Source organism: Budorcas taxicolor, chromosome 23 (genome assembly GCF_023091745.1).
Source record: "Budorcas taxicolor isolate Tak-1 chromosome 23, Takin1.1, whole genome shotgun sequence".
Taxonomy (NCBI): Eukaryota; Metazoa; Chordata; class Mammalia; order Artiodactyla; family Bovidae; genus Budorcas; species Budorcas taxicolor.
Genome location: NC_068932.1, coordinates 23,472,833 through 23,500,029, shown reverse-complemented (window position 1 = coordinate 23,500,029; position 27,197 = coordinate 23,472,833). Strand labels below are relative to the sequence as shown.

Genomic DNA, 27,197 nt, shown 5'->3' with positions numbered 1-27,197 from the left:
GTTTTTAGAAGCAGTGTAGAGCGCATCAGTCTTTCGAAGTAGAAAATGGGTGAGGTTATTCCAAGTTGTGGCCTGCAAGCCCCGCCCCATATACCTGAGTGGCTCCGGCTACTGCCCGGCTTAGGTGAGAGGCGGTGAACCACATTTCCCAGCGGGCCCTGCAGGCCTCTAGCGCCTGCGCGTTGGCAGCTCAGGCTGGCGGACGGAACTCCCGCGCTATCCAGCCACCTGGTCTCGCCTCATCTGTTCTCTACCTACGGCATGGAGGGGGTCCCGGCGGTAACCGCAGGCAACGCGGGCGCTGCCAGTGCCGAGGGAGAAGCAACCATGCCGCCGCCGCCGCCGCCGCCTCCCGTCTCCCCGCCTGCCCTCACTCCGGCGCCCGCAGCGGGTGAGGAGGGCCCGCCGCCCCTACCCGAGGCGGGGGATCCTGGCTGCTCGGGCTCCCGGCCCCCTGAGCTGGAGCCTGAGCGCAGCCTGGGCCGCTTGAGGGGCCTCTTCGAGGACGAGGACGAGGAGTTGGAAGAAGATGAGGACCTGGAGGAAGAAGAAGAGGAGGAAGAGGAGGAAGAGATGAGCCACTTCTCGCTGAGGCTGGAGGGGGGCCGGCCGGACTCCGAGGACGAGGAGGAGGTATTGATAGCCCCTGTTTGACCACGTCGGCCCTCCTCCGTTGGGGCCGGGCCGGATGTCCCCGCTCGCCGCTGGATCCTTTGGCATTGGAGTCCACCCTCACCTCTCCTTGCGCTGCCTGCTTGTGGCACGGACTGGCCTTCTGTCCCTGCCAACTCATTTTGTAAGATTCCGGCAGTCGCTTAAGCTCGCTGGGTCCGACTCACTCATTATTGAAGCTACGGCGTGCCAGGGATGTAGGCGCCCAGGGTGCTGTTCTCCTGCCTCCTAGAAGCTTACAGTGGCTGGGAGTACAGTCCAGTTCTACAGGATGTTGAGAATGTGGGGAAACCCATCCCCACCTAGTTAATCTCTAATTGGGAAGGGTTTTTTTTTTTTAATTGGGGCAGCGCGTACTTCATTAATTCAGACAGTATACCCAGCCAGTCAGAATTTGTGTATTAAACACCAGTATCTGGAAAGTTTGTCCATTTTGTGATAATTCATAAAGTAAGATGCCCTTCATCTGGCAATATACAGTAGCTCCAAAAAGAATGAGATCTTTTTGAAACATTGGTTCATATTATTGTAACTTTGAGAGTATTTGAAGGGTCTGAGGTATTAGAACATGTTTCTATGTTGCGAAGTAAACTACACATTGTTGATAAAAAAAATTTAGGAAGTATGACTTGGCAAGGATTTGTAACCTATTTCCATTGCATTTGCAGCGCCTGATCAATCTCTCTGAGCTGACTCCGTACATCTTGTGTTCCATTTGCAAAGGTTATTTAATAGATGCAACTACCATTACAGAATGTCTTCATACATGTAAGCGTATAGTTCATTACATTTCCAAATAATATATTAAGTTTTTGAAATGTCTTGGAAACATTATAATTCCAATATTTTTTTCCCAACAGTTTGTAAAAGCTGCATTGTCAGACACTTTTACTATAGCAACAGATGTCCAAAATGCAACATAGTAGTACATCAGACACAACCTCTTTACAACATAAGGTAAGAAAAATAACTAACATTTATATTTTAGGTATACTTTTTCTGAAAGATTGAAATTGTGTAGTTCGTAGTAAATTCTTGACCTATCTCAAAATGACGAGAAAGGGAAATGCATATTCTTTAAAGAAATACATATAGAGCACTTACTGTATACCAGGCACTGTGACATCTGCTGTAAACCTTAAAAGAAAAAAAAAAGGTATAGACTTCTTTTCTTGAGGATTTAAATTCCATCACTGAAGTTGATGACGTTAGTTTAGCCTTGTTATTTTCTGTGTATCTAGAATTCTATTTTTAAAAGTAATAACTGAAATAACTGGCCTCTTTAGAAAAACCTATCTGTCATAGGTCATTGTGGCTTATTAATCAAATTTTCAGTTCATGCTCAGTGTGCTAAGTGAAGAAAAACACTAAAAGTGGACTGCTTTCATTTGTTCAGCAAATACTATTATGTTTTTATTACTTCATAGAAGAGTATTTTGTAGATGATACACAGAATTTTTAAGTACTGTCTCTGCCCTCAAACTCACATTCTTATTTAGGAAATAAGACCAGTTCACATTGAACAATTGAGCAAACTGTTCAAGAGTCTATAATTACTTGTAAATATGACTCTGTATAATTACTTGAGGTTCCCTTAGAAGAGAACCATTAGTGCCACCTAAAAGTAACTCACCTCTGAGAAAGGAGATATTCACTCCTAAGAGAAAACAGTTACTTACAAAGAGCATCATTCACTTTACCAAATGCATTTTTCTGAATTCTGAGGTATTCTCCATCCTTTCCTTTTATTAGGTTGGACCGACAGTTACAAGACATAGTGTACAAATTAGTGATCAATCTAGAGGAAAGTAAGTTTATTTTATTACCTAGTTATAATCCCTGAATCTCTTCTGACTCTACTAGTTATATTTTAAGTGTAATTTAGTCTGTGTTTTATCATTTTTTAGGAGAAAAAAAGCAAATGCATGATTTCTATAAAGAAAGAGGTCTAGAAGTACCTAAACCTGGTAAGTTTGGATGTATATCATAATGTATTTATAGATTAAAGAATACTAACTTAATAAAATTCACTCCCTTTGAGGCTCTTTTTTGGTGATAGCTGGTTATTTTTTGATCAAAGAGATAAAGATTTTGAAGGCAATGACTTACTGTAACCCAGTTTGTAAGGCTTAACGAGTAGAGGGTCTGGAGCTGGGTTGTGATCCTGACTCTGCCACCTTATTAGGTGTATAACTTGGGCAGATGACTTCAGTGTTTCAGTTTCTTCTTCTATAAAGCAGGGATAATTATAGCACTTTATAAAGTTGTTGTAAGGACTCACTGAGTAATGCAAAGCACTTAAAACAGTGCCTGGAACGTAGTAACTGCTCACATACTAGTTTTTATGTAATGGTAATGTCAGAGTATAGAAGTTAGATTTGAGTTTAAATCCTCATTCTTCCACTTACTATGTGGGTGACTTTAGGCAAATTGCCTAATCTCATTAAGTTGAATCTCATTTTCTTTACAGTTAAACTACATAAAGTACTTCAGTTTTTTTAAAAAAGCAGTAGTACCTATGTCATGGAATTATAATCAGGGTTAAATATGATAGTGCATATAAAAAGTGCTGAGCATGAGCCCTGGCACATAGTAGTGCTTATTAAGGATTACCCACAGCTATCGTTGCTTTTATGCTGAGCTTTCTTTGTGACCCTGATAAACCAGCCACATGTGTCTGCCTTCCACCGTGGAGCACTCCCCAGGCTTGTCACTAATTTCACTGGCTTTGACAGATTAGCTAATGTTATTTTAAAAAGGGAGAGTGAGTGCTTTATGATCTTTTAAATAGTCAACATAGTTAAATCTGTGTAATTATTTTTCAGAAATCTCAATTTATGAAGTTTTTATTCTAACTCAACTTTTTTGTTTGGCTATCAAATAGCTGTTCCACAGCCAGTCCCTTCAAGCAAGGGAAGAACTAAGAAAGTCTTAGAATCAGTGTTTCGCATTCCACCTGAACTTGACATGTCTTTATTACTAGAGTTTATTGGGTGAGTACCCTAAACCTCTACCTCTAAACTTTAAAATAAAGAAATTTTAAAGTCCCAACAGTTACAAAATCATCCTGAGCTAAGGTACTAGAGAGTAGCACAATAACTACTTATATCTCTATCATCTGGCTTTCCAAATCAACCTTGCTATTATGATAGAAGGCACTTGGGTACCTGTCCCTGTTCATTCCCTGCTTCCCTTAGTTAAGGTTAATGACTACTCTCCTAAAAGTAATGATTGTCATTCCCATGCATTTTTTAATGTGTTTACCACATGTGTATGTATTCCTAAACAATATGTAGCATTGTTTTTGTCCATTTAAAAACCTTAAATGGTATCATACTATGTTTTCCAACTTTTTTCACTTAGTACTGTATGATTCATCCTTGTTAAAAAGTGTAACTAGTTCACTCATTTTCACTGGGTGTCCCTTTAAAATAAACATACCATAATTTATCTTTGCTTGTACTTTGGAGCACTTAGGTTGATTCTAATTTTTTTTTTTGCTATTGTACACAATGTTGCTTTAAACATTTTTTACAGATCTCCTTGTGTCTTTGTGAGATAGTTCTCTAAGAGTGTAGATTTGTTGAGTCTTAGGATATGTTCAGCTTCAACTTTACTTGGTTTTGCCAAATTATTTTCCAAAAATTGAATATCTCCCTAATTCAAATAAATTGCTTCTTTCCAACACTGTAACATATAGCATACTCCATTATATTGCAGCATTGTTAGACCAACTGTCATCATAGAGTTGGCCTGTATCAGACTGTAGTTTTTGAAGTAATTACATGGTTTGCAGGATAAACTAAAATGCCTTTCTTGGAAAATCTAGATCTTCCATTTTATGTCCCTAGTGACTATTTGACCTCTCAGTCACTTCTCCTTATAACTCATAAGTTGCCTGTATTATTTATTTAGTATCTAGCTTGTACTATGTTGTATTTATCCCTTTATGTATTCATCCTGTGTTCTCAAATATTATGGATCCCTGAGAGGTGAGAAACCTTTCTTATGCCTCCACTGAGCCCACATAGTAGTGTTTTATGATAAATTAAATAAAGATCTCTTTAGAAGGATAAGAAATCATATCATACCAAACTTTAACACAGCACTTTCTATAAAGAATGTGTTCCAGCCTAAATGTCCAAAAAGGCACTAGTAAATTAATGGTATGTGGAACATGAGCATGTGCTAGTAACATATGTGCTAGTATGGAACAATTGCCAAAATTTACTTTCTTAAGTGAAAAAAATAAGATGTAGAAGAGAATATATAGCATGTGCTCATTTATGTTTTTTAAAAAAGGGGGTGGTGGACATATGTGTGTGTATATGTATATATTCCCCCCCACAACAAGGATAGACCATTTCTGAAAAGACATTTAAGAAAATGTTGATAGCAGTTACTTCTATAAAAGGGCACTGGAGTTTATGAATCTAAGATCAGAAAAAGTCTTACTTTTCATTGTATTTGACTTTTTACCATGTAACTTGATTTTTAATAAGTCTAGTTAATTAAAATTGAAAATCGAAAGGAATTTGTATTTCTGAAACATTATTTTGGGGAAATGTAACCTTTTCCACTAACGCACAATAGAACTTTTTTTAAACCTCTTTTGAAAAGTGGCAGTAATGTAAAGATAGCAAATATGTGCCAAGTGTGCTACAGCGTCTCTGCCTCTGCCAGCAGCACAAATCAGTACTCAATCATGCCATGCTTGACCACAGTACTCAAAGTGGTCATTACCATTCACCAGGGCTGTTCCATTTTTAACACATTCCCTGCTGTAGAAAAAAAGAAGTCCTCACTTGGGATAAGAAGATCTCTATTTAAGTCCTAACTCCTTTGTTATATAGCTTTGTAAAATTAAACTAATCACTTTCTGTTAATGCATTAGATGCTTATTAAGGTGCTGCTATGTACCAGCACAGCAGTCTGCTAACTGTTGGGAATGTAATTTGAATAAGTCAGCCATGGCCCTGGCCCTCATGTAACTTGTAGTTTTTAGCTTCTTCAGCTTCCCTGTCTGTAAAATGAGAGAACTAACCCTTGTATGTTGTTGATTATGATGGACAATTATAATCTGACTACATCAGACAATTATAATGTCTACATCAGAAAATAGTCTTTTATCTGTTTTCAAATGTTTATGGGGAAGAAAGCTTCCAATATGGCAAGAAGTCCTTTTGAAGTCACCAATCCTCAGAGTTAAATCTCCACATGTTTATTACATTGAAAAGCTTGGTGTTACCCCTGAAGTCAGGCTACTGAGGGTAACCTATAGGAAGCTCTTTCATGGTAAGACAAATTGCAGATGAGATTTTTAACCTGATGCAAGTATAAGGATAAATTTGATCCAGCTAATGACCCTGCTTGAATTGGAGGAGCAAAAATACTGAGCTGGGTTCAGCCTGTGGACAGTGGTTTTTCAACTGCTGGAATGAGCATGAAGTGAGATTCCCCACTCCACCTCCAAATTTGGTATGCATCTTTTGTGATCTTAAGATAGTCTTGTACAGTACTTCTTTTTGTTTTTCAGTTTCCATGTGTAAGGTAGAAAATTCTAAAAAGAAATAATCTTAGGCCATATAGTGTATACAGAAAAAGCATAACTCAAGGTATGTAACCCTTAGGATGTAGCTTAACTCCTTTGGTCATCGGTTTCCATATTTCTAAATTGGAGATTATAATACCAACTCACAGGATTGTCATAAGAATCTACATGCAGTATTCCTCACATGTCTAAACTACTATAATATATGCATATTGAAATAATGCAGGCTCATTCAGAAATAAAGGTTAGTCTGGTGCTATAATATGTACAGCATCTGCCTGGTAAAGAAAATGGACTCACATGAGAGTGTATGAGAGAAGATATGGCAAAAATTTGATGTAATCTTAAGCTCAGTGATGTTTAGTAAACCAGAGAGTTGCTATTCCACTGTATGCTATGTTAGCCAACTAGGGTCTTATGTTCAGCTCTGGGCACTACATTTTAAGAGAGCTGTTGGTAAATGGAGGTGTAATCAGAATAGTGAAAGGTGTGAAAACCATATCATGTGTGGTGGCAGAAAAACTGAATCTAATTCACAAGAGCACCAAAAGGCGAAACAAGGGCCAGTAGGTATGTTACAGGGAGAAACATTTGATTCGGTGCAAGCAGGTGGTTTCTGAAGTTGCCCACAAATGGAATGAACAGACTTGTCAATAAAAAACTTATCTCTTTAGACATTTAAGCAGAAGCCAGATGCCCATGCATCATGGATTCTATAGCGATAATTCTTATGATGAAGAAGAGGGTGTTTTACTTTATTTGATGTTATTTATTTTTTGGCTGCACAGTTTGCTGGATCTTAGTTCTTTGACCAGGGATTGAACCCACACCCTTGGCAGTGAAAGCACAGAGTCCTAACCACTGGACCACCATGGAATTCCTGAGAATATTTTATAACTCTTAAGATTATGTTATAATCTTAGGTTTAAGTCTATATCTAATATGTATACATAAATTCTGTTTTATATTTATGTCAATATAACATACTTCATAAATAGTTAAAACTTGTATATTTTAATGTCTTTATATTTGTATTGTAAGAATACTCTAGATGATGCTATTGTGACCTTGCCTATTCTTCACATGATAGGAAAGAAAGAATGTGGGCTTTAAGAATTCCCTGGTGGTCCAGTGGTTAGGACTCTGCAGCTCTCACTGCCATGGCTCATGGCGCAGGTTTAATTTCTGTTCAGGGAACTATGATCCTGGGCAGCATGGGAAAAAAAACAAAAGGAATGTGGGCCTTGATATGTACACCTGTGTTTGAAACCCAGCTTTATTACTTTCTGGCTCTGTAACTCTAAGTAAGTTATTCATCATCTCTGAGCTTAATTTTCCTTATCTATATACTAGAGATTCTAGTGCCTGATTTACAGGGCTACTGTGAGGACTGAATGAAAAACATTCATAATATATGAAGACTTAATATAACTCCTGGTGCATAGTATATGCTCAAAAAAGTTTGTTCCTTGTCTCTTCATGCTGTGAGTAATTGATTTAATCAGAAGTCTTTGTCCTTGTAGGGGAAAGACAAATTGAGTAAATCATGCCCAGGTAATTATGCTACAAGTAAAACAAGAGGAAAATTAGCAGCTTTCTTGTAAGGACTCTATCTTGTAAATGTTACTGTCGAGAAAAAAGCTCATTAATTATGATGAAGAAAAAGATGTTTTACTTAAAACTGGAAAATGTTAGAATGCTATATGTGGGGGAAATCTAAATATTAAGACTATGCTTTTGATTCCTGGAAGAAAATATACAAAGCAAAATAAACTACGGTATAAAACTGCCTTTACCTTACCACTAGGTGGCAGATATGACAATTAACTATATCTGTTCATTTCATAAAGGGTTAGTTGACTGTGTTTTAAGATTAAATTGATGTTTCTCAAATATTTATATTATGTTATTTTTCTGTGTTATATGATTAAATATGTAGTTTAAAATTGATTATTTTGCTTTCATTTTTCAGTGCTAATGAAGGCACAGGAAATTTTAAGGTATTTTACTTTTATTTTTCATTTGCTTTACAAGAGGGCCTTATAAGACACAAATTTAAGATTAACAATCATGTGGAGACTGTCTTTGATAACAATAAAAACTTTTAGAAATAAAACTTTTTGAAATTTGGAGTATATTCAATAATGCTCTCATAATAGATTTTTGAGAAAAGAGTTATTAAGTAGGAATTTATTATTATTTCACAGTAATGGTCTAAGGAAAAATAAGTGAGTAATTTTTAAAAGTGAAGCCAAATGCTGTGCTGATTTGATGATTAAAAAGTATTTCAAAGCGTTTTTTGCATAGTTGGCATTTAGAGTTAAATATTAACTTATAATTTCATTTTCATGTAACATCTTTGGTTCACATTAACTTGCCTCAACTTTTCACTTCAATCATTCAGTGAAACTTTAGCAGTAAGAATGAATTCTTTTTTTTTTTTTAGAATGAGTTCTTAAGTTCAGAGTTGTCTTAAAGGCTTCGGTACCATAGGTGCCATTGCACACTGTGCAGCTCCTGTAGTATGAGTCCCTCAGGAAAAGGAGACTTTGTTAAAGGGGGTAAATCAGGCCTTATAGTTACTTGGGATTATAAAAATATAAAGAAATAACTGACTTTGATCTGCTTAGATTTTCAGTGACCTTGTCAAAGTCTACACGAAAATATGGGTGAATTATACCTGGTTGGGCATAGTGTTTTGTTTTGTGACTATAGTGGCTTAAGGGACATGAGTTGACACATAGGAACAGATGAGTACTTTTTTGGACGAAGTATATTATAGGTTTTTCCCAGAAATCATTGTGATGGAGGGGATGCAGTGTTAGGTTTGGTAACTTTTAACCTCTTCTAAGTTGTAAAATACCAAACTTATGGTGGTAAACTTTAGGAAGTCCTTTCATAGTGTGGTGGGTGGGAAAGTAGCATAGAAGTTTCTATATGGGACAAGTACAGTCATAGGCTCCTAGAGTTCACTGAAGACATCTGTGTAGTGACCTGTAATAGCCAGGTGAGCCAACAGAATATAAAAATCTCATGAAGAAAGAACTAAAAATAAACTTGGAATATTAGCCTGTTACTTCCACAAAAGCACATGTGCACGTAGAATATGTATGTAATTCAGAGCCTCGCACAGCAAAGAAATATGACATTGCCTGACACCTATGAAGTGTTCTTGCCAAAACAAATGTGAAGCTGATCATACCCCTGGATTACTAATTTACAGGAAATCCAGGGGACACAGGAACTTAATTACTCTGTAGGAATTTAATAGGCCAAATCTAGATACTGGAAAACTGCAGGACAAGGACAAACAGTTCTGTTTCTTCAACAAATAAAAGGGAAAGACATAAAGAGGGAACATGTAGATAGAATATATTGATTAGAAGAGACTCAGAGGACATCAGCGTATGGTATTTATTTGGATAGGATTTGAAAACTAAAAAAAAATTATGAGACGCTAGCTCCCAGTTGTAAGTAACATAAATATCCATCAACTGATGAATGGATAAACCAAGTATGATATATTCATGTAATGGAACAGTATTTGGCCATACAAAGGAATGAAGTATGGATACGTGCTACGACATGGATGAACCTTGAAGGCATTTAAGTGAAAGAAGCCAGGCACAAAAAACCACGTGTTATTTGATTCCACTTACATGAAATGTCCAGTATAGGCAAAAGCTTAGAGATACGGAGTAGATTACTGGTTGCCAGACGCTTGGGGGTGAGAGGAAGTTGGGAGTGACTGCTAATTGGCATGCATTTCTTTTTGGGTGATGAAAATGTTCTAAAATTAGGTAATGGTGATAGATGTGCAACTGTATAAATACACTAAAAACCATTGAATTATATACTTTAAAATGTGGTGAATTTAAGAAGTGAATTATATCTCAGTAAAGCTGTTAAAAAACAAGCCAACGCCAAGAAAACTTCAAATAGAAGCACTGTAATAAATTTAGTGCATGCATTTTGAGAAAACAAAAATATATCTGATAAAAATAATATATACATAAATTAAAATTTTTATTCTCTTTGTAATGACAACCCTAAAAACAAAATCATTTTCTACTAGGTAAAAAAAATTGAGACAGTTGGTGAAATTTGTACACTTACTGTCTATTTTTTGATATTAAGGAATTTTAAAGTATGGTGGTAATATTATGTTTTTTAAGAGTTCTTATTTTTTAGAGATGCATGCTGAAGTATTTACAAAGGAAATGATGTGTAAGGGGTTTGTTTCAAAACAAGCCTGGGGAATGGGGGCCAGGAACCAGTTGAGATAGGAAAAGGGTAGGATTTATTTAAAACAAGATTGACTTTGAGTTGATAAAGCTAAGTTTATAGGAGTTTATTTATACTATTGTTAAAGTTTTGAAGCATTACGTTTTCAGTATTAACTAAACATTCCCGTGTTAATTTGCAGGCTTATGTCTGTATAAGGTAATGAATGTATTGTTTTAGAAACATGATCCTATTTTTGACTATTTTTACTTTGCTAAAACAGTCTTTTTACAAAATACTTTCTTAGCTAACACTTTGGCAATCTTATCATTTTTCTTTTAATTCTACATTTATAGGGGAGTTCTAGTTACAGTTTTTTATATTACCAGTTCAGTTCAGTTCAGTTGCTCAGTCGTGTCGGACTCTGCAACCCCATGAATCACAGCACGCCAGGCCTCCCTGTCCATCACCATCTCCCGGAGTTTACTCAGACTCACGTCCATCGACTCAGTGATGCCATCCAGCCATCTCATCCTCTGTCGTCCCCTTCTCCTCCTGCCCCCAATCCCTCCCAGCATCAGAGTCTTTTCCAGTGAGTCAACTCTTCGCATGAGGTGGCCAAAGTACTGGAGTTTCAGCTTTAGCATCATTCCTTCCAAAGAAATCCCAGAGCTGATCTCCTTCAGAATGGACTGGTTGGATCTCCTTGCAGTCCAAGGGACTCTCAAGAGTCTTCTCCAACACCACAGTTCAAAAGCATGAATTCTTCGGCGCTCAGCCTTCTTCACAGTCCAACTCTCACATCCATACATAATCTACTGTTTAAAAAGCTGCTTTTATTTCTTATCTTGGAGTTCAAATAAATGTCTGGCTAGGATAATGCCTAATTAAACTTTTCACCACATACACTTATGGCATGACAATCATAAAGTCTGTTTGCTGCATTCAATTTAAAAATATTTCACCAAGCAGTAATACATGTCAGAAAATTTTTCCTAGGAATCTTTTTTTCTTTAACTTTCAACTATGAAAATGTTTGAACATACTGAAAGGTAGACAGAACAGAACCTCCGTGCATCCATCACACAGGTTTACCAGTTAACTAATGACCAATTGAATTTCTTTTATAATTCCATTCACTTCCCTTCTTTTTGGGGGGACTTTGCCACGGGGCTTGTGGGATCTCAGTTTCCCAAGCAGAGGTTGAACCTGTGCCATGGCAATGAAAGCTGAATCCTAACCACTAGGCCACCAGGGACTCCCACACTTCCCTGCTTTCTAATGTTTTTCTGAAACAAATCCCTGGCATTTTGCCACTTCCTCTGTAAAGTATTTCAGTAATCTTAAAAGGTGACTCCCTTTTTTTAGTGAACATGTATCATACCAAAAAAAAACAACTTAAAAAATGTCAGTGTAGTGAAAGATAAAAATAAAGTGACACCTATTTTAGATTAAAAAGAAATTACAGAAGCATGACAACAAAATGCAGTGTGCATTCTTTCATTAGATTCTGGGTTGAAATAAGAACGACATCAGTTCAGTTCAGTTCAGTTCAGTCGTTCAGTTGTATCTGACTCTTTGCAACCCCAGCACGCCAGGCCTCTCTGTCCATCACCAACTCCCGGACTTCACTCAGACTCATGTCCATCGAGTCAGTGAACAACATACAAAGGATATTATTAGGACATTGGAAAAATTTGAATTTGGACCCATTTAGATAATTGCATTGTATTGTTATAAATTTCCTGAATGTGTCTATAAATTTCATCATGATTATATTGTAGTTATGAGGGAGAGTCCCTTTATTCTGAGAAGATAACTGCAGGTATATTTAAGGGTAAAATATCTCAGTGTCTGCAAGTAATTTAAGAAATGGGCTTCCCTAGTGGCTCAGACAGGAAAAGAATCCACCTGCGATGCCAGAGGCCTGGGTTCAATCCCTGGGTTGGGAAGATCCCCTCGAGGAGGGCATGGCAATCCACTCCAGTATTTTTGCCTGGAGAATCCCCATGGACAGAGGAGCCTGGTGGGCTTTAGTCCATGTGGTTGCGAAGAGTCAGACACACTGAATGACTAAGCAGCAGCAACTTAAGAAATAACGTGTCCATGTATGTATACACACATACATGTACGTTGAAAGAGATAAAGCAAATACAGCAATATGTTAATACTCTAGCTCATAAAGTAGGTAAAGTCTATCTGGATCTTCATTTTACTAGTCTTATAACCTCTTTGTAAGTTTGTGATTTTTCAAAAGATTGGAAGTGGGGAACAAAAAAAGATATTTCTTATCAGGTATCTAGTCAGTGTACAGATTTTTATCTTAGTTGCAGTGAGTGTTTTATTTTAAATCAAGGTCCAAATAATGTTCATACATTGTGGTGGGTTGATAGATCTTTAAATCTGTAAGTTTTCTGTTTCTTTTTTCTCGCAGTTCATTGTTGACAAAACTGAGTCATTTGTGCTATATGGTTTCCTGCAGGTTGGGTTTTGATGTTGCATCTCTGTAATTTATCAAGTTCTTCTGTCTTGCTCATAAACTGGTAGTTAAGTCTGAGTATTGATCATACAGGTTTGACTTGAGGGAACTAAGAATACTTTATAGGTGGTGGTGTTTTTGTCCATCTGGAGGCACATAATGTCTGGGTGTTTGTGTCTCTTTGTGTGTGTGTGTGTGTGTGTGTTTGTCTCTATTTTTGTGTGTGTCTTTGTAATGCTAACAAGTATTGGTACTCAATGTCAAGTCCATTAACTTAATAGGGTTTGGAAAATGATGTTGTTATTCCTCCTCCATTCATTGAAATACTTCTATAAGAGAAACTTCTGTTTGGTTAGCCAGGAATACCATTCATATAGGAAAGAAAGGATAAATGCTGATTCTTTCTCTTTACTTACCAGGTTCAAAACAATGAGTTGATTCTTTAGCATGCTCCAGTCATAATCAGTGTTTTTGTTTTACTTTGCATTTAAATATATTTGTGGTTTAAATCCACTTTAATGATCTATTTTGACGTTCAAATTGTCATATCTTAAGATAATCATGGCTGTAATAACAAGATATTTCATACTCAACTCACACATCTCTTGCCCCAGACACAGAATTGGTCATTTCTCCAAGGTATCCTTGGGTGGTATTTCAGAATTACAATCTGTTTGCTAGGGATTTACCTTGCTACTGGGTTGGTAACTATTTTTAGTTGACAGAGGCAGGAATTTTTTCAAGGTAAAATGAGTTGATCTTTTTTAAAAGATGTTTTTAGTAGTATGCATTTTCTGTAGCCAGAAAATAACTGAATGTCTCTTAAATCTCCCTATAGATTCTATCTTATTATTCCAGCTTTCTTATCAAATTGACCTTCTGTGTTAACAGGTGATAGGGAAGATTTTTGTGCTTAATTTCAAGGAAATATAATTCTTCTGTGAAATTTTACTTTTCTGTTTATGTGCAGATGGTAGGAGGCTATTAGATGTGGCAGGAAAAAACTAAGTTGACCATTTAGGTGAGAACTGGGTCTTAAGGGAAAAAAAAAAAAGCAAATATCAGAAGATATACTTTCTTCTAAAAAAGCTGAATCTGAAAATTATAGCAGAAAAAAGTGTTACCTTGTGAGCCTGGACTATGAAGACTGAAGGTAATCATGTGATAACCCAACTTTGAAAGCTAAGGCCAATGTTTTCTTTCAGATCTTGGCAGATTTCATAATTCTGTTCTAGATAATCTAAAAAGTACAGTATCGATAACCAACTAAGTTGGATTAATCTTAATAAACACATGGGGTGAAGTGCTCATCAAGAACTAGAAATGAGGAATATTGAACTATCCTCTGTTGGTATACCAGAAGCCTACTATTAAGATGGTAATGAGAAATTGACCTTCAGAAACGCACTTGTTGCCAGGCAGGCATCTAGCTAGATGACCCAGAATTGCAACTTCTCAAGGCACTTGATAGGATTCAGGCTATTCAGGCAATGGTACTACAGTGCAGTACCTTCATCAAGACTGCACTTGGAGCACTGCTGTTTTGCTCCTTAGTGAGAAAGACTGCCATAGATTTTCGAGATGATTTTTATACCTGTGTTAAAAAAACACGAACCTTTGCCATTTTTGTCTGCATTATATCAGTATCCATGATGACAACTAGGTCCTCTAATTAAATTCCTTCACATAAAGGAGCACAGTAAATCAATGCACTAGTAATAGCTAAGTACGTACTGTGTGCCAGGAATTATTTATAGCAATGCAGGAGACCTAGGTTCAATCTGTGGGTTAGGAAGATCCTCTGGAGGAGGAATTGGCAGCGCACTTCAGTATTCTTGCCTAGGGAATTCCATGGACTGGGGAGCCTGGCGTGCTACAGTCCACGGGCTCACAAAGAGTCGGACACAACTGAACAATTAACACACGCACACACACATAAACACACATACTTTTTTAACACCCTTTCCTTGATATAATTCTGTGAGGTAGGTGCTGCTAGTATCTCTGCTTTACGAATGGGGAAATGGAAACACAGAAAACTTTAGCAAGTTGTCCAAAGACTTGCAGCTAGAAAATTACAAAACCAGGGTTTAAAACCAGGCAGTCTGTCTCTGGAATATTTGCACTTAATATGCTATCTGTTGCACTATGGTATTTGGGGATAAGGCTATCGTTAGGAAACTTCTTAAGAAACCAAATTACAGAGAAGAGAGCTGAGTGCTGTTACATGGGGCAAATATGTGCTTAACCTGCCTGCATCCTTTTGGTAACAATTCTAGGATTCTTTTCTGCTAGTTCTAGAAAAATACTTTATGTTTTCCTAGAAGGTACCTTTTACTTCTTATTACCCCAGCTTTTGATTTTTGTCAATAGTAATATCCTTTTAATTGCCTCAGAGATAGAATAGCAGGGAAAGCATTTAGTTTGTTTCTACTTTAAAACCTTACAGTCTCTCTACCCATCACCTTAGACCATTGGATCAGATTCCAGGCATTTATGTTTATATGTTAATCTTTTTATTTTCCACTATTGCAAGAAATTTCAAACTCATATGAAAGTAGACAATAGTAAAATGAATGCCTATGTACATGTATTACTTAATGTCAATAATTATAAAATCAGGGCCAATCTCAGTTCATCTTTACCTTTATCACTTCTCCTATATATATAATCTTCAAGCAAATCCAAGACTATAGTTTTATCAGTAAATAATTCAGTTTGCTTCTGAAAGATGAGGACTTTTTATAAAAATATAATAATGATGCTATAGTTTTAAAAATTAACAGTAATTCCATAAATATCCACATGCTATTTCAGTTTCCTATGAAAGTTGTTTTATAGATTTTTAAAAATCAGGATCCAAATAAGATCCATATATTGTAATTGGTTGATATCTCTTATTTATAGGCCTTACATCTTTTTTAGTGTATGGATTCCTCCTACTCTGATTGGTTGTGTGTTTTTATTTTTTCCCTTGCAGTTTTTTTGTTGAGCAAGCTAGATTCTTTTAGACATTGAATCTTGGGTATTCACTGTCAATAAATTTTGCTCTAAGTTTTAAAGCCTTTCTATTAAAAAAAATTGTTGACATTTTTTTAGAGAGGAGAAGCTAAGCAAAAATTCTTTTTTTGTATGGGATAGATAACTCAAATTTCAAGATATTTTTTCTTTTGTAAATCTTTTGAATCATCTTTGCTATAAAATGTATTTTAAGGTTTATGCATTTTATGTATTTTTCACCTGAAATTGGTTTGTTTGTTTACTCTTGTAGCCATTGGAAAAGAAGTTTGTCCGAGTTTCAGGAGAAGCAACTATCGGACATGTAGAAAAATTCCTCAGAAGAAAAATGGGTCTTGATCCAGCTTGTCAGGTAGAGTATATATATGTAAAAAGTTAGGGGAAGGGACTGACTTCCCTGGTGGTCCAGTGGCTGGGACTTCACACTCCCAATGCAGAAGGCTTGGGTTCAGTCCTTGGTCTGGGAACTAGATTCCACATGCTGCAACTAAGACCTGACACAGCCAAATAAAAATAAATATTAAAAAAGGGAAGTTGTGAGATTACCTTTAGCATATTGAAGAAAGAACAGTCTCTAGAATTTCATGCAGTGGCTTTTGTTTTATGACATTGTAGGTATTATAAATAGTTATTGAATATTGGTACGCAGTGATCCCTACCCCCAAATTTTAATCATATTTGACTTACTGGCTATTTCTTACTGCCGTTGATTACCATCTCTGGGTGTCAGAGAAAAGCTGAGGATATGAGAATGATTAAAGAGCTTCTACAGCCTCAGCTCCAGCTCTTTTCTTTTTGATAGTAGAGCAAAAGTATACTTTTCTATCCATTCAGTCTCTTCAGAGGCCATCCTTGTATCAGTATCTAGCTCAGGACACCTAGAAAAGTGAAATATCTATCTAGTACAGACTCTGTTATTTTTCTAAGGATTGAAAAAGATCTTCCATTCTAGTTGTATAATACTTTCTTTTGTAAGATGAAAATTTCAAACGCCATGTATTATTGAATATAAAGTGTAAATATACTTATAGTATATTTATAGTAATGTGGGCCAGTGAAAATGCACATTTGTATAGTTTTGCTGTTTCATTAATCAAATTTAAAAGGGATTTTTTGTTATTCTTCATCATGTGTAAAATTTCACAGAAGAATTTTTTTCTAAAATATCTATTTACTATAGGTTAAGTTAGTAAATATTTTAAAACTAGATGAAATTTTGCTATGCTTTTAGTATCAATATCTGTTGGTACTAAATATATATTGTTTAGTCATGTCTAGCTCTTTGCAACCCCATGGACTGTAGCCCTCCAGGCTCCTCAGTCCATAGGGATTCTCCAGGCAAAAATACTGGAGTGGGTTGCCGTGCCCTCCTCCAAATATATAGTAAATACAGTTAGATGTGACTTCCCTTACTGACTTTGACATCATGCTAGCTATATCTCATGGCAACTGAAAACTGGAAATGACTTATTTATTACCTTTATTCTGTCTTTTGGTGAGAAATAGATAGCTGTTTACAGACTCCTGAACAAAAAATTGTGAGTGATCCCATAATAGTCTATTATTTTTAAGAGCAGAAATCAGAAGAGTTGCACCTGATTATATAGAATAAGAAGTGGCACCCAGGAGGCTTTCTTTAGGGTATAGATTACTTCCTCTGTGGCTAGATATTGATCAGAGCCATTGATAAATTTCACATTTGGTGTTTTAAGAAATTTGGTTGCCAAAACTCTAAATTGACTCTATTGTATAAAAATGTGGGTTTACTTTTTTTCCTCATTTCATAGAATTCAAGGCTTTTAACATTTTGAAATTTGTTTCAGTCTTTAATTTTCTCTCTCAGCTCTTGGTTCTCTAGGTAAATATTTTTTTCTAATTCAGGTACTTTATAGCTGGTAACATTCATAAATTACTATTTCACCAAAATGTTAAAATAATAGAACAGATCATCACTTATGCAGACCCATTTGTGACTAAAATTGTTGAAGCTTTCTAAATCCAAGAGAAAATAAGCAAGAGTTACTTCTAATATGAATGAAACATTGAGCTAGTTAACCATTCAGTTCAGTTCAGTCATGTCTGATTCTTTGCAACCCCATGGACTGAGCACGCCAATGGTTAATAGTTAACCATTAAACAATTCTTGATCAACCCAGTCACTTGAGTCTTCTGTGCTGACCTTCTTTAAAACCATTTAGTTCCAAATAGAAAATGTATGCTTTGTTTACAGATATGTGACCTTCATGAATGGTTATTTACTAGCAGGAATGCATGATTACTAAGGGATTGTTAAATGATAAAATACCTTTAAAGATATTATTTATTTGTGGCAGATAAAAATAATAAAAGATAGTTCTGAAAGATAAAAAATATATAGATCACGTGTTCTTAAGAGATTTAAGTCAATTCAAGTCAGAAATCAATAATTATCTCAATGGATTTTTTTCATATAGAGATCCCAGTGTCTTTGAATTATCATGGTTGATTTAGTGGTGTTTTGAATTTATTGATGTCTTACTGTATCTTCTTGTTTTTCTTTTTTTTTTTAACTAACTCTTGTAGTATATTCCTTTGTACATCACTTAATCTTATTTTTGGTTTTATAAAATGCTTATCACATTTATCACTAAATGTCTTCTGTATGAAAGATGTAGTAGTAAATCTTGAATTCCATCTTATAAGGTATGGTTTTTTTTCTTAAGATTTATTTATTTATTTTCCTTTTTGTCTGTGCTGGGTCTTTGTTGCTATGCGCAAACTTTCTCTAGCTGTCCTGAGCAGGGGCTACTCTTCCTTACAGTGCTCGGGCTTCTCGTTGAGGTGGCTTCTCTTGTTGCAGAGCATGGGCTCTAGGCACATGGACTCAGTAATTGTGACAGACAGGCTCAGTAATTGAGGCTGTACACAGGCTTAGTTGCCTCAGGTATGTGGGATCTTCCTGGACCAGGGATAGAACCTGTGTCCCCTGCATTGGCAGGAGGATTCTTAGTCACTGAACCAGCAGGGAAGTCCCAATAAGTTCCCATTTTATTATTATTTATTTAATATATTACCTTAACCCTTAACCATACCACTGAATTATTTCCAAATCATTTACGGAGATTCTAATGTGTCATATGGTATATCCCTACCATTCATTTACTATTTATTAATATTAAATTGAGCAATCTGTGTGCTTGGCATCCACTACAAACATGAGACAGAAAATTCATGCTGTCAGGCAACTCAGAACTGTGTGGGAAAGATATAAAATGACAGTAGGCTATGATGAGTGCAACAGGAGCACAGAATGAATGATTTAGCTCTGAATTTGTCAAAGGATTTGCAGAATGGATTTTTATTTTGGCCAGATAAGAAAGAAAAGAACTTTCTATCAAAGAAAAGAGAATGTATGAACAAAGAGGGATGAGTGTGGCACTGGCTCATTCAGTGAAAAATTCTGTCTTGGAAGCTTTAGTGTGATCTTGCTTTTAAAAAGTTAAGGGTTTTTCTTCCCTTAAGACTATCTTCACATTCTGATTTCTGCTCTGAGATTCAGAAATATTGTAGTTACCCTTCCTGTCTAAGACATAATACTCCAGAGGTTAGAAAGATTATGCAGAAAAGAGTTAACAAAGCAGACCCGAGGCTGCTGTCTTGAGAAGGACTGGCTTACAAGGTTGGCCCTTGCCTAGCATCTAGGGAGCTGGCTTGTAAAAAGTTCCCTGCACTAATATGAAAGCTTACCTAACTATTGTATGTATGTTTCCCTGTGTGTGGACTGAACAAACAGTGAATACCTGTTTTACTTCTGGGAGTCTGGAATTTGGTAGTTGCTAGGCAGAGAATGCCAACATGACCAGGCCTCAGTACAAACCCTAAACTCTGAGCCTTAAGTGGGCTTCCCTGGCAGAGACACTGCACAAATTGGCTGCATTTCTACTGCTAGAGAAAAGAGTATTGTGGGAGTATTGTTTCCTGGACTGGGAGGGAAGAGCAAAGGAAGCCTGTGAATGGATTTCTCCAGACTCTCCCTACATCTTTTTACCTTACTGATGATCTGACTCTATCCTTGCTGTGTTGCTGTAGTAAATCACAGCTGTGAATATGCTGAGTCCTTCTAGCTAAGTATCAAATATGAGGGTCATATTTGTGACATCCTCCAAGATGTGACTGTTTGAATGAACTAAGTTAATCAACAGGTAAAGTGAGAAGCAGTTAAATGTTTCTGAGGAGAATGGATATATAATTTATGATATATTTCATAAAATGGAACACTATGCAGCTATTAAAGACAGTTAACCATGCATTCCAAAAGATGTCCGTGTGTATTAAGGTTTTGGTGTTTGTGTGTGTGTGTATGTTTTAAGAATATGTAGAACAAGATATGTTGCACGATCCCATTTCTATAAAAATAAAATCCCTATGTGCACACGTAGCGTCTAGGACTATATTCATCAAACTGTTGGTAACTGGCTAACCTCTTGGGATTAAGTTGAAAATTTGTAGTAACCAAGTCATAAATGTATCCCACATGGTGAAGCCCACTAACAGTGGTGGTCTCTGGCTTGCTGGATACTTAATAAAAACATAATGTTAGTTTCCAAGGTCTATAATTTTTCTTGGATCTAAGTCTGTGTGCAAGATCAGCTGTTACTGCCTTCAAGTCCTTTTGCAAACAGATATTGCTCTACCACTTTAAAACTGGTAAGCATTAAGCAAGAGTTGTTACTAATTGGAGGTTATTCATTGTGAGATAGCACAGGGCTTGACCAACTGACCCACAGGCCAAATCTAGCCTGCCATCTTTTTATAAACGGTGTTTTATTTTAACAGCCATCCTGTGGCTGTTTTTATACTACAGTGACAGAATTGAGCACATGTAACAGTGTTCTTGCCTGGAGAATCCCAGGAATGGGGAAGCCTGGTGGGCTGCTGTCTATGGGGTCGCACAGAGTCGAACACGACTGAAGTGACTTAGCAGCAGCAACAGTGATCTTGTGGCCTACAAGCCTAAAATATTTATTATCTAGCCCTTTATAGAAAGTTTGCCAATCCCTGACATGCACTGATTTTTGGAGAAAGCTAGACCTGGGTTCAGATCTGAACTTTGCTGCTTACCGGCTTTGTGATTTTAGGAAAATTTAATGTCTTTACTTCTTAGCATCCCTATCTGCAAAGTGGGAATTATAATACCTAACTCACAGGAACGTGAAAATGATATGAGAGAACATATGTAAAACATGTAAATGTAACGTATGCTGTGCATAGTGGCTGCTCAGTTACATGCAGGTACTTTTTATTCTTACCCAAGCATGCTAAAGGTTTTAGGGGAATTAACATGTTGGCATTGCATAGGATTTTTAGAGTAAACAAAATCGGAAGTTAGGAATCTGGTTAGGAGATGATTCCAGTGGTTTAAACCTGAAGGTGGCACTTGAAAGAATGATATGAACTTAAAAGGTATTACGAAGAAAGAAGCAACGGGTGTAGCTGACTGCATGTGAGAAGAAAGGAAAAGGAGAAATAGGAGTTAAGAGGTGATGCTCTGGTTTGGAGCAAGGAAGAATTTCATGCCATAAGCTAAACAGGAGTCTTAGGAGACGAAGTCTATTAAGTGATATGTGTTAATAAGATGTTGAGGACCTGTTCCCATTTTAAAGCAGTGGAAAAAGAGTACTCAGTGAAAGAGCATGTAAGGACCTCATTTCTGTTTCTAGCAAGTGAGTATACTGAAATCATATACAATATAGTATATACAACCATATTGTTCTGTCTAGTGCATTCAGTATAAAAGTAGATTTATCTTAGAGCTTTGACATTACTAAAAGGGCTGAAAAGACCTTGTTAAGATTGTTCTACCAGTAAAACACAATGCCTTATTGTGTACTTTATATCAGTGTTAGACTTTTCATTGTTGGAAAATGGGATATTCCTTAATAAGAAAATCAAACAACCAAAGATTGCCTTTTGAAGCATTATAAGCCCTTAATCATTGTGTCATGGAGCTGTTTAAAAATATAATTTTCTGTGCCATCTTATGCTGAACATATCAAGTATGGTTGAACTTGTTCTGAGAGATTCAAGGAAACCATGTGGAGTATCTGCTGTAGTGTTCTGTGTTGTGCCGTGTCCTCTAGTGCTCATTCCATTTTACTTGTAAATAGTTTCTAAACTCTTTCATAAGAATGTTTAATCAGTCTAAAATAGTTAAGTCAGAACCTCCCTGGCCATCCAGTGGTTAAGACTCTGCACGTCCAATGCAGGGGACATTGGTTCAGTCCCTGGTTGGTGACCTAAGATCCCACATGCCATGGCCAAAATAAATAAATAAAAAACAAAATAGCGAAGTCTAGTCTGAAAATAATTATGTTGATCTTCCTCTTTTTTAATGTCGTTTTTTGAAGCAGGACAGCAAACTTATACTCTCATTTGCCTGTAGGTAGACATCATCTGTGGTGATCACTTGTTAGAACGATATCAAACTCTAAGGGAAATTCGACGTGCAATAGGCGAGGCAGCAATGCAGGTAGGTCTACCATATTTATGTCTAACGGGTAAGTTAATTAATGAAAGAAGATTGTTCCGTGTTATCAGGGTTTTAATAAACATTCTATAATTAAAATTATCTGGACTATAAATAATAAAGCTAATGTTTACTGGGTGCTTACTGTGTGTCAGGTACTTTTCTAAATGATTTGTAATGATGAGCTCTCTTACTCATCATAGTTTTATGAGGTAGGTATTCTTTTATCCCCAGTTTTAAAGATAAGAAAAGGTATGGGTAAGGTGGATTTCCCTGGAGCTCAGATGGTGAAGAATCTGCCTGCAGTGCAGGAGACCTGGGTTTGATCCCTGGATTGGGAAGAACCCCTGGAGGAGGGCATGGCAACCCACTCCAGTATTCTTGCCTGGAGAATCCCGTGGACAGAGGAGCCTGGCGGGCTGCAGTCCATAGGGTAGCACAGAGTCAGACATGACTGAAGTGACTGAGCATGCACGCACAGGTAAGGTACAGAAAGGACATGTAACTTAACCTCAGTTAGTAAGTGTGTGAGCCAGGGGTCAAACTCCAGGCAGTTTGATTCTAGAGGCCTTTTTTCTTCTCTGTCTCGTACTGCAGTAGAGCTTTGAAGACTGCTGGGCAAGTGTATCTGCAAGGACATGTCTTTAAGAAAAATTTGCTGATACTCATTAGTCTGTAGAGATTTCACATACCACTCCTAGCTCAGTTGGTAAGAAGCCATGGTAACTGTTAACGATATTTTAAGTAGCCTGTAATGTGAGTGGGAAGTATAGTGTGAAATCTAATAAGGATAAATGAAAGCAAGATAAGACCTACAATTTTAATGAAAAGAAAAATCCAGTTTCTTTTGGAATTTTGCCCTCTTAATTCTGAAATCCATTGGGGAATCTGATAGATGACAAAAACTGGCGTATGAAAATTAAGTACCTTGCCCAAGATCACTTGGTTAGTTAGCGGTAGAATCAAGGTTCAACTGTTGAAAAAGTTGAACTTAAAGCTTAGGATCTTAATGAAGGGGTAGCTGAATACTTTTTTGGGTAATTATTTGATTATTCTTACAAGTTTTTAGAAATATACTGTACTAATTGTTTATATTTTAGAAACAGATAATTCAAAAGATCTTCATAAAATACAAAAGTAAAATTGTTTCTTAGTTAGCTAAGCATACTTAGTTAGCTAAAGCATACTTAGAGGTATAAACAAGACATTTCCTAAGATTTTTATAAAATCAGACTCAGAAATCTTAGAAAATTTTGTCTTTTTTAAAGTTAAGCTTGATTAGAAATGTAAAAAGCTAGGCGTAAAATCCCAAAGTCAATGGAGTAGGTAGAAAGTATGACTTCAATTTAAAGAATATTTATAATTAAAGTCCTCATTGATAACTGTGTAAGTGTCATGTAATCTCAGGACCTCTTAGCTAAATGAATAATACATCTCTGCTGTGGGAAAGCTAGGATGTAGCAGGTGAGGGAGAGAGTGGGAGGAGCTCAGATCTGACAGAATAAAACCATGCAGGACTTTATAGGCTGTAGTATGAACTTTGGATTTTAATTGAGTGAGGTGGGAAACTGTTGATTGGAGAGATTTGAGCCAAGGACAGAAGAGACATAATCTGACTTGTCTTTTAGAGGATTTACTCTGGTTAGATTGTTTAAGAAGACCATGAATGGAAACATCTAAATAAAAAATATAAAATATAAAATATTTATATATTCCTATATATTTATCAGAATATAAACATAATAAACATAGATATAAATTTAAATTATAAAGATTATCTCATTTCATAAAGTATAATTTTATATATGTATTAAAGTTGTTTTGAGATTTTAAACAGCTTGTAATTCTGAAACATAACTATATGCAAAAACTTGACATTCTGTAAAATGTAATTTGTATTCATGTAAATATGTTAATAAGATCCTTCTGTGTGTGTTAGAATACAAATTCATTTACTTTGATTAGACTAATTAGTCTAGAAGAGATCTGATGATCTGTAGGCCAAACATGGTGTGGGATTTATTGTACTTTATTTGGCTTATTCTGTGTTTTAAATATTTTTTGAGTTTAAATTCCTTTAGCTGAGCATCTGCTATATGGTTTATCACTGGTCTCAATATACCCTATTTGACTACTTAACTGACTCACATATTCATTTATGGTACTTCTCTGCTTTTGTGGGTATTTGAATTTGTGAACCCCTTTCTAGAATTCTGATGAGTTTTCACTGGAGTTGCCAGTAACAGAAGCCAGATTGTAGTGAGTTGAACAGTGAATGAGAAATGAGGAAGTGGAGCCATGAAAAAGCTTAATAAAGAAGAAAGAAAGGGTGATAGCTAGACCAGGCGTTGGAAACGCAAGGCGTGTATGCCACCACTCCCTCTAAATGTTGCTCAAAGTAGGCCCATTGCCCATGGCATACTTTCTCAACGAGTCTTCTTTTTAAGCTAGTTTTTCAGTTCATAGTAAATTACAAATAGCACCTTAAAAAGGTAGGTTGCTTGCTGGGTGCAGCCTTGGTGAGAGCACGAAGAATTAAGACCTGATATCCAGAAAGGAGACATAAAGAGACTCATAAACATGATATCTGGAGTCATTTAGTGTGAAGTTTCCTGACAACCCCAGAGGACATCACTGTGTTATATAGCGCAGTACAGTTCCAGTTCATAATGATGACTCTGGGTAGCAAAGAAAGGGCGACTTGTACTGAACAGTCTTCAAGGAGGAAATAAAATGTATCATGTATCAAATGGGTAAGAGTTCTGAAGTTTTCTCACTTATTTTAGTTGTAAGCTACATTTGTATGGGAAATAAATGTTTTATTTCCTAGCAGATCCATGATACTCTATGATAATTGAGTCTTTCTTAGAGAAGCCCAGAGTTGGGTGATATATTAAGTAATCTGCAAAATGAGAAGTCTAAGTTCTTTTTGGAGAACTGTTTAGACATAAACAACCTTGACAAACTGTGGATACTGGTAGTTTCAGGATTTTCTTCTAAGAGTCATTAAAAAGGCACACTAACAGGGAGTGTTTGGTTATTAGGTGAGTAGATAAACAAGTTTCTTTATCTTGGGTCTTTATTCTCTTTAAATCAAAGAATTTCACATTAGTGTTGGGTTATGAAAAATAAACTATCTTTGACTTGATCATATATTTAAGTGGTTTTCAAGTAACTGCAGACACTTTTATTTTTTTCAGGATGGTCTGCTGGTCCTTCATTATGGACTTGTGGTTTCTCCTTTGAAAATTACTTGAAGATTGTAAGACTGTTATGAGTGAGTGAACAAAATAAGGCGGCTTCTGCAGGATTGCATTCTCACCAAAGATTTCCATGAAACATGTAATTGCTATCATTTTGTGCTGTTTGAGATGTAACTTAATCTATTTTCAGCACCAAGAATCATAAGAGTCTTATAAATCATAGGATTTTTAAGTATAACTTGGAATGATAGAATGCATCTGTTTAGTGAAAGATCTGTTTAGCAAAAAGTCTCTCTAGTAAGTGACTATATCCATAGCTCAGGGGGAAATTTTTTAAAGCATTTACTTTTTATGATTTCAGATACTTTGATATAGATTTTGTTTCCTAATCTTTGAGGTAAATCAGTCACTGTTTTTGTCTTCATTGAGCCATACCCCTTTCAAGTTGGTGATTGGGATTCTGCTGTTTGGAATGGCATCAGTTGGGCAGTCATCCAGTTGGAAAAGAAGTGTGCCTTTGAACTGAAAGTTTAAAACCAGACTTTGTTAAATTACAGAATGTACTTCTCAGACAAAGACCAAAACTATGGGCCACTTTTGTATGTTGCCGTCATATTTTGAACTTAATGTCTTTTTTTTTTAAAACCAGCAACACTACTAAAGAGATATTATCCACTTCTAAAAGGGATGAATTATATTTTTGTGTGTGTGAGGATACTGTCCCCTGTAGGGTTTAGGTCTTCAGTGTAATGAAGGCACCTTTAACATATCTTAACAACAAGGGGTGCCTCTTTGCAACCTTTTTTTGAATGTTAGTTTGATTAACATTAATTTTGAGTACACAGTGTGATTGTCAGTACCTTGTAATGGTACTACTTTTGAAAGTAATTTAAAATTTTGAATGAATTTAAGGTTTACAGAATACTTGTTCACTGTTTCCTCAGCAAGTCAGTTTAATGTTCATTTTCCCATTTGTCGCTGGGATAAAGAATACGGGTGTTTGAGGGCTCACTCACTTGCATGCAAAAATTTCCATTTTAAAGATTATTTTGCCTAAAATTAGCATTGTAATACTTTAAAAGAAATATTTTGTAAACCTTATTTCACTGCAAATTTCCAAATCTGCATAAAACAATTATAATTGGAGAAAGATTGGTAATTGTTTTATAAAGAATTTATGAATTCTGTATAAATTTCTTCTAACATTTAATACAATTTTTTAATAAAAATTTATTTTAACCTATTTTGAAATGCTTGTGTTTATTGAGGATTTTTTAAAAATAACTAAAACTCTTTAAGGGACAAGACATCCAAAGCAAAGTTAAACTGTGCCATCAAATAAACATTTTATAAACATCTTTACCTTCCCTGGTTATACCAGATGCCTTTATTTGACAGTGGACAAAATAACAGCTATGGAATTCACTGCCTCATAAATGTCTCTTGCACAAATTACTTGCAATTTTTGTTCTTGTCCCGTGTTAACATCTGTGTTGGGGATCTCCAAGACCACTCTCAAGTTTAATAGTTCACAAGAAGGACTCA

At 36.1% G+C, this 27,197-nt stretch overlaps 1 protein-coding gene across 1 annotated transcript; it reads left to right on the top strand.

The window, feature by feature from the left end:
* The first annotated feature begins 261 nt into the window (after window positions 1–261).
* Window positions 262–25,789, top strand: PCGF6 (polycomb group ring finger 6). The gene is made up of 10 exons (XM_052661072.1): window positions 262–633; window positions 1,341–1,440; window positions 1,533–1,629; window positions 2,425–2,480; window positions 2,580–2,639; window positions 3,557–3,665; window positions 8,196–8,223; window positions 16,198–16,296; window positions 22,366–22,452; window positions 25,650–25,789. Exons 1-10 carry the CDS (start codon window positions 262–264, stop codon window positions 25,704–25,706), a joined length of 1,065 nt encoding a protein of 354 aa, XP_052517032.1. The 3' UTR covers window positions 25,707–25,789.
* Window positions 25,790–27,197: the final 1,408 nt, after the last annotated feature.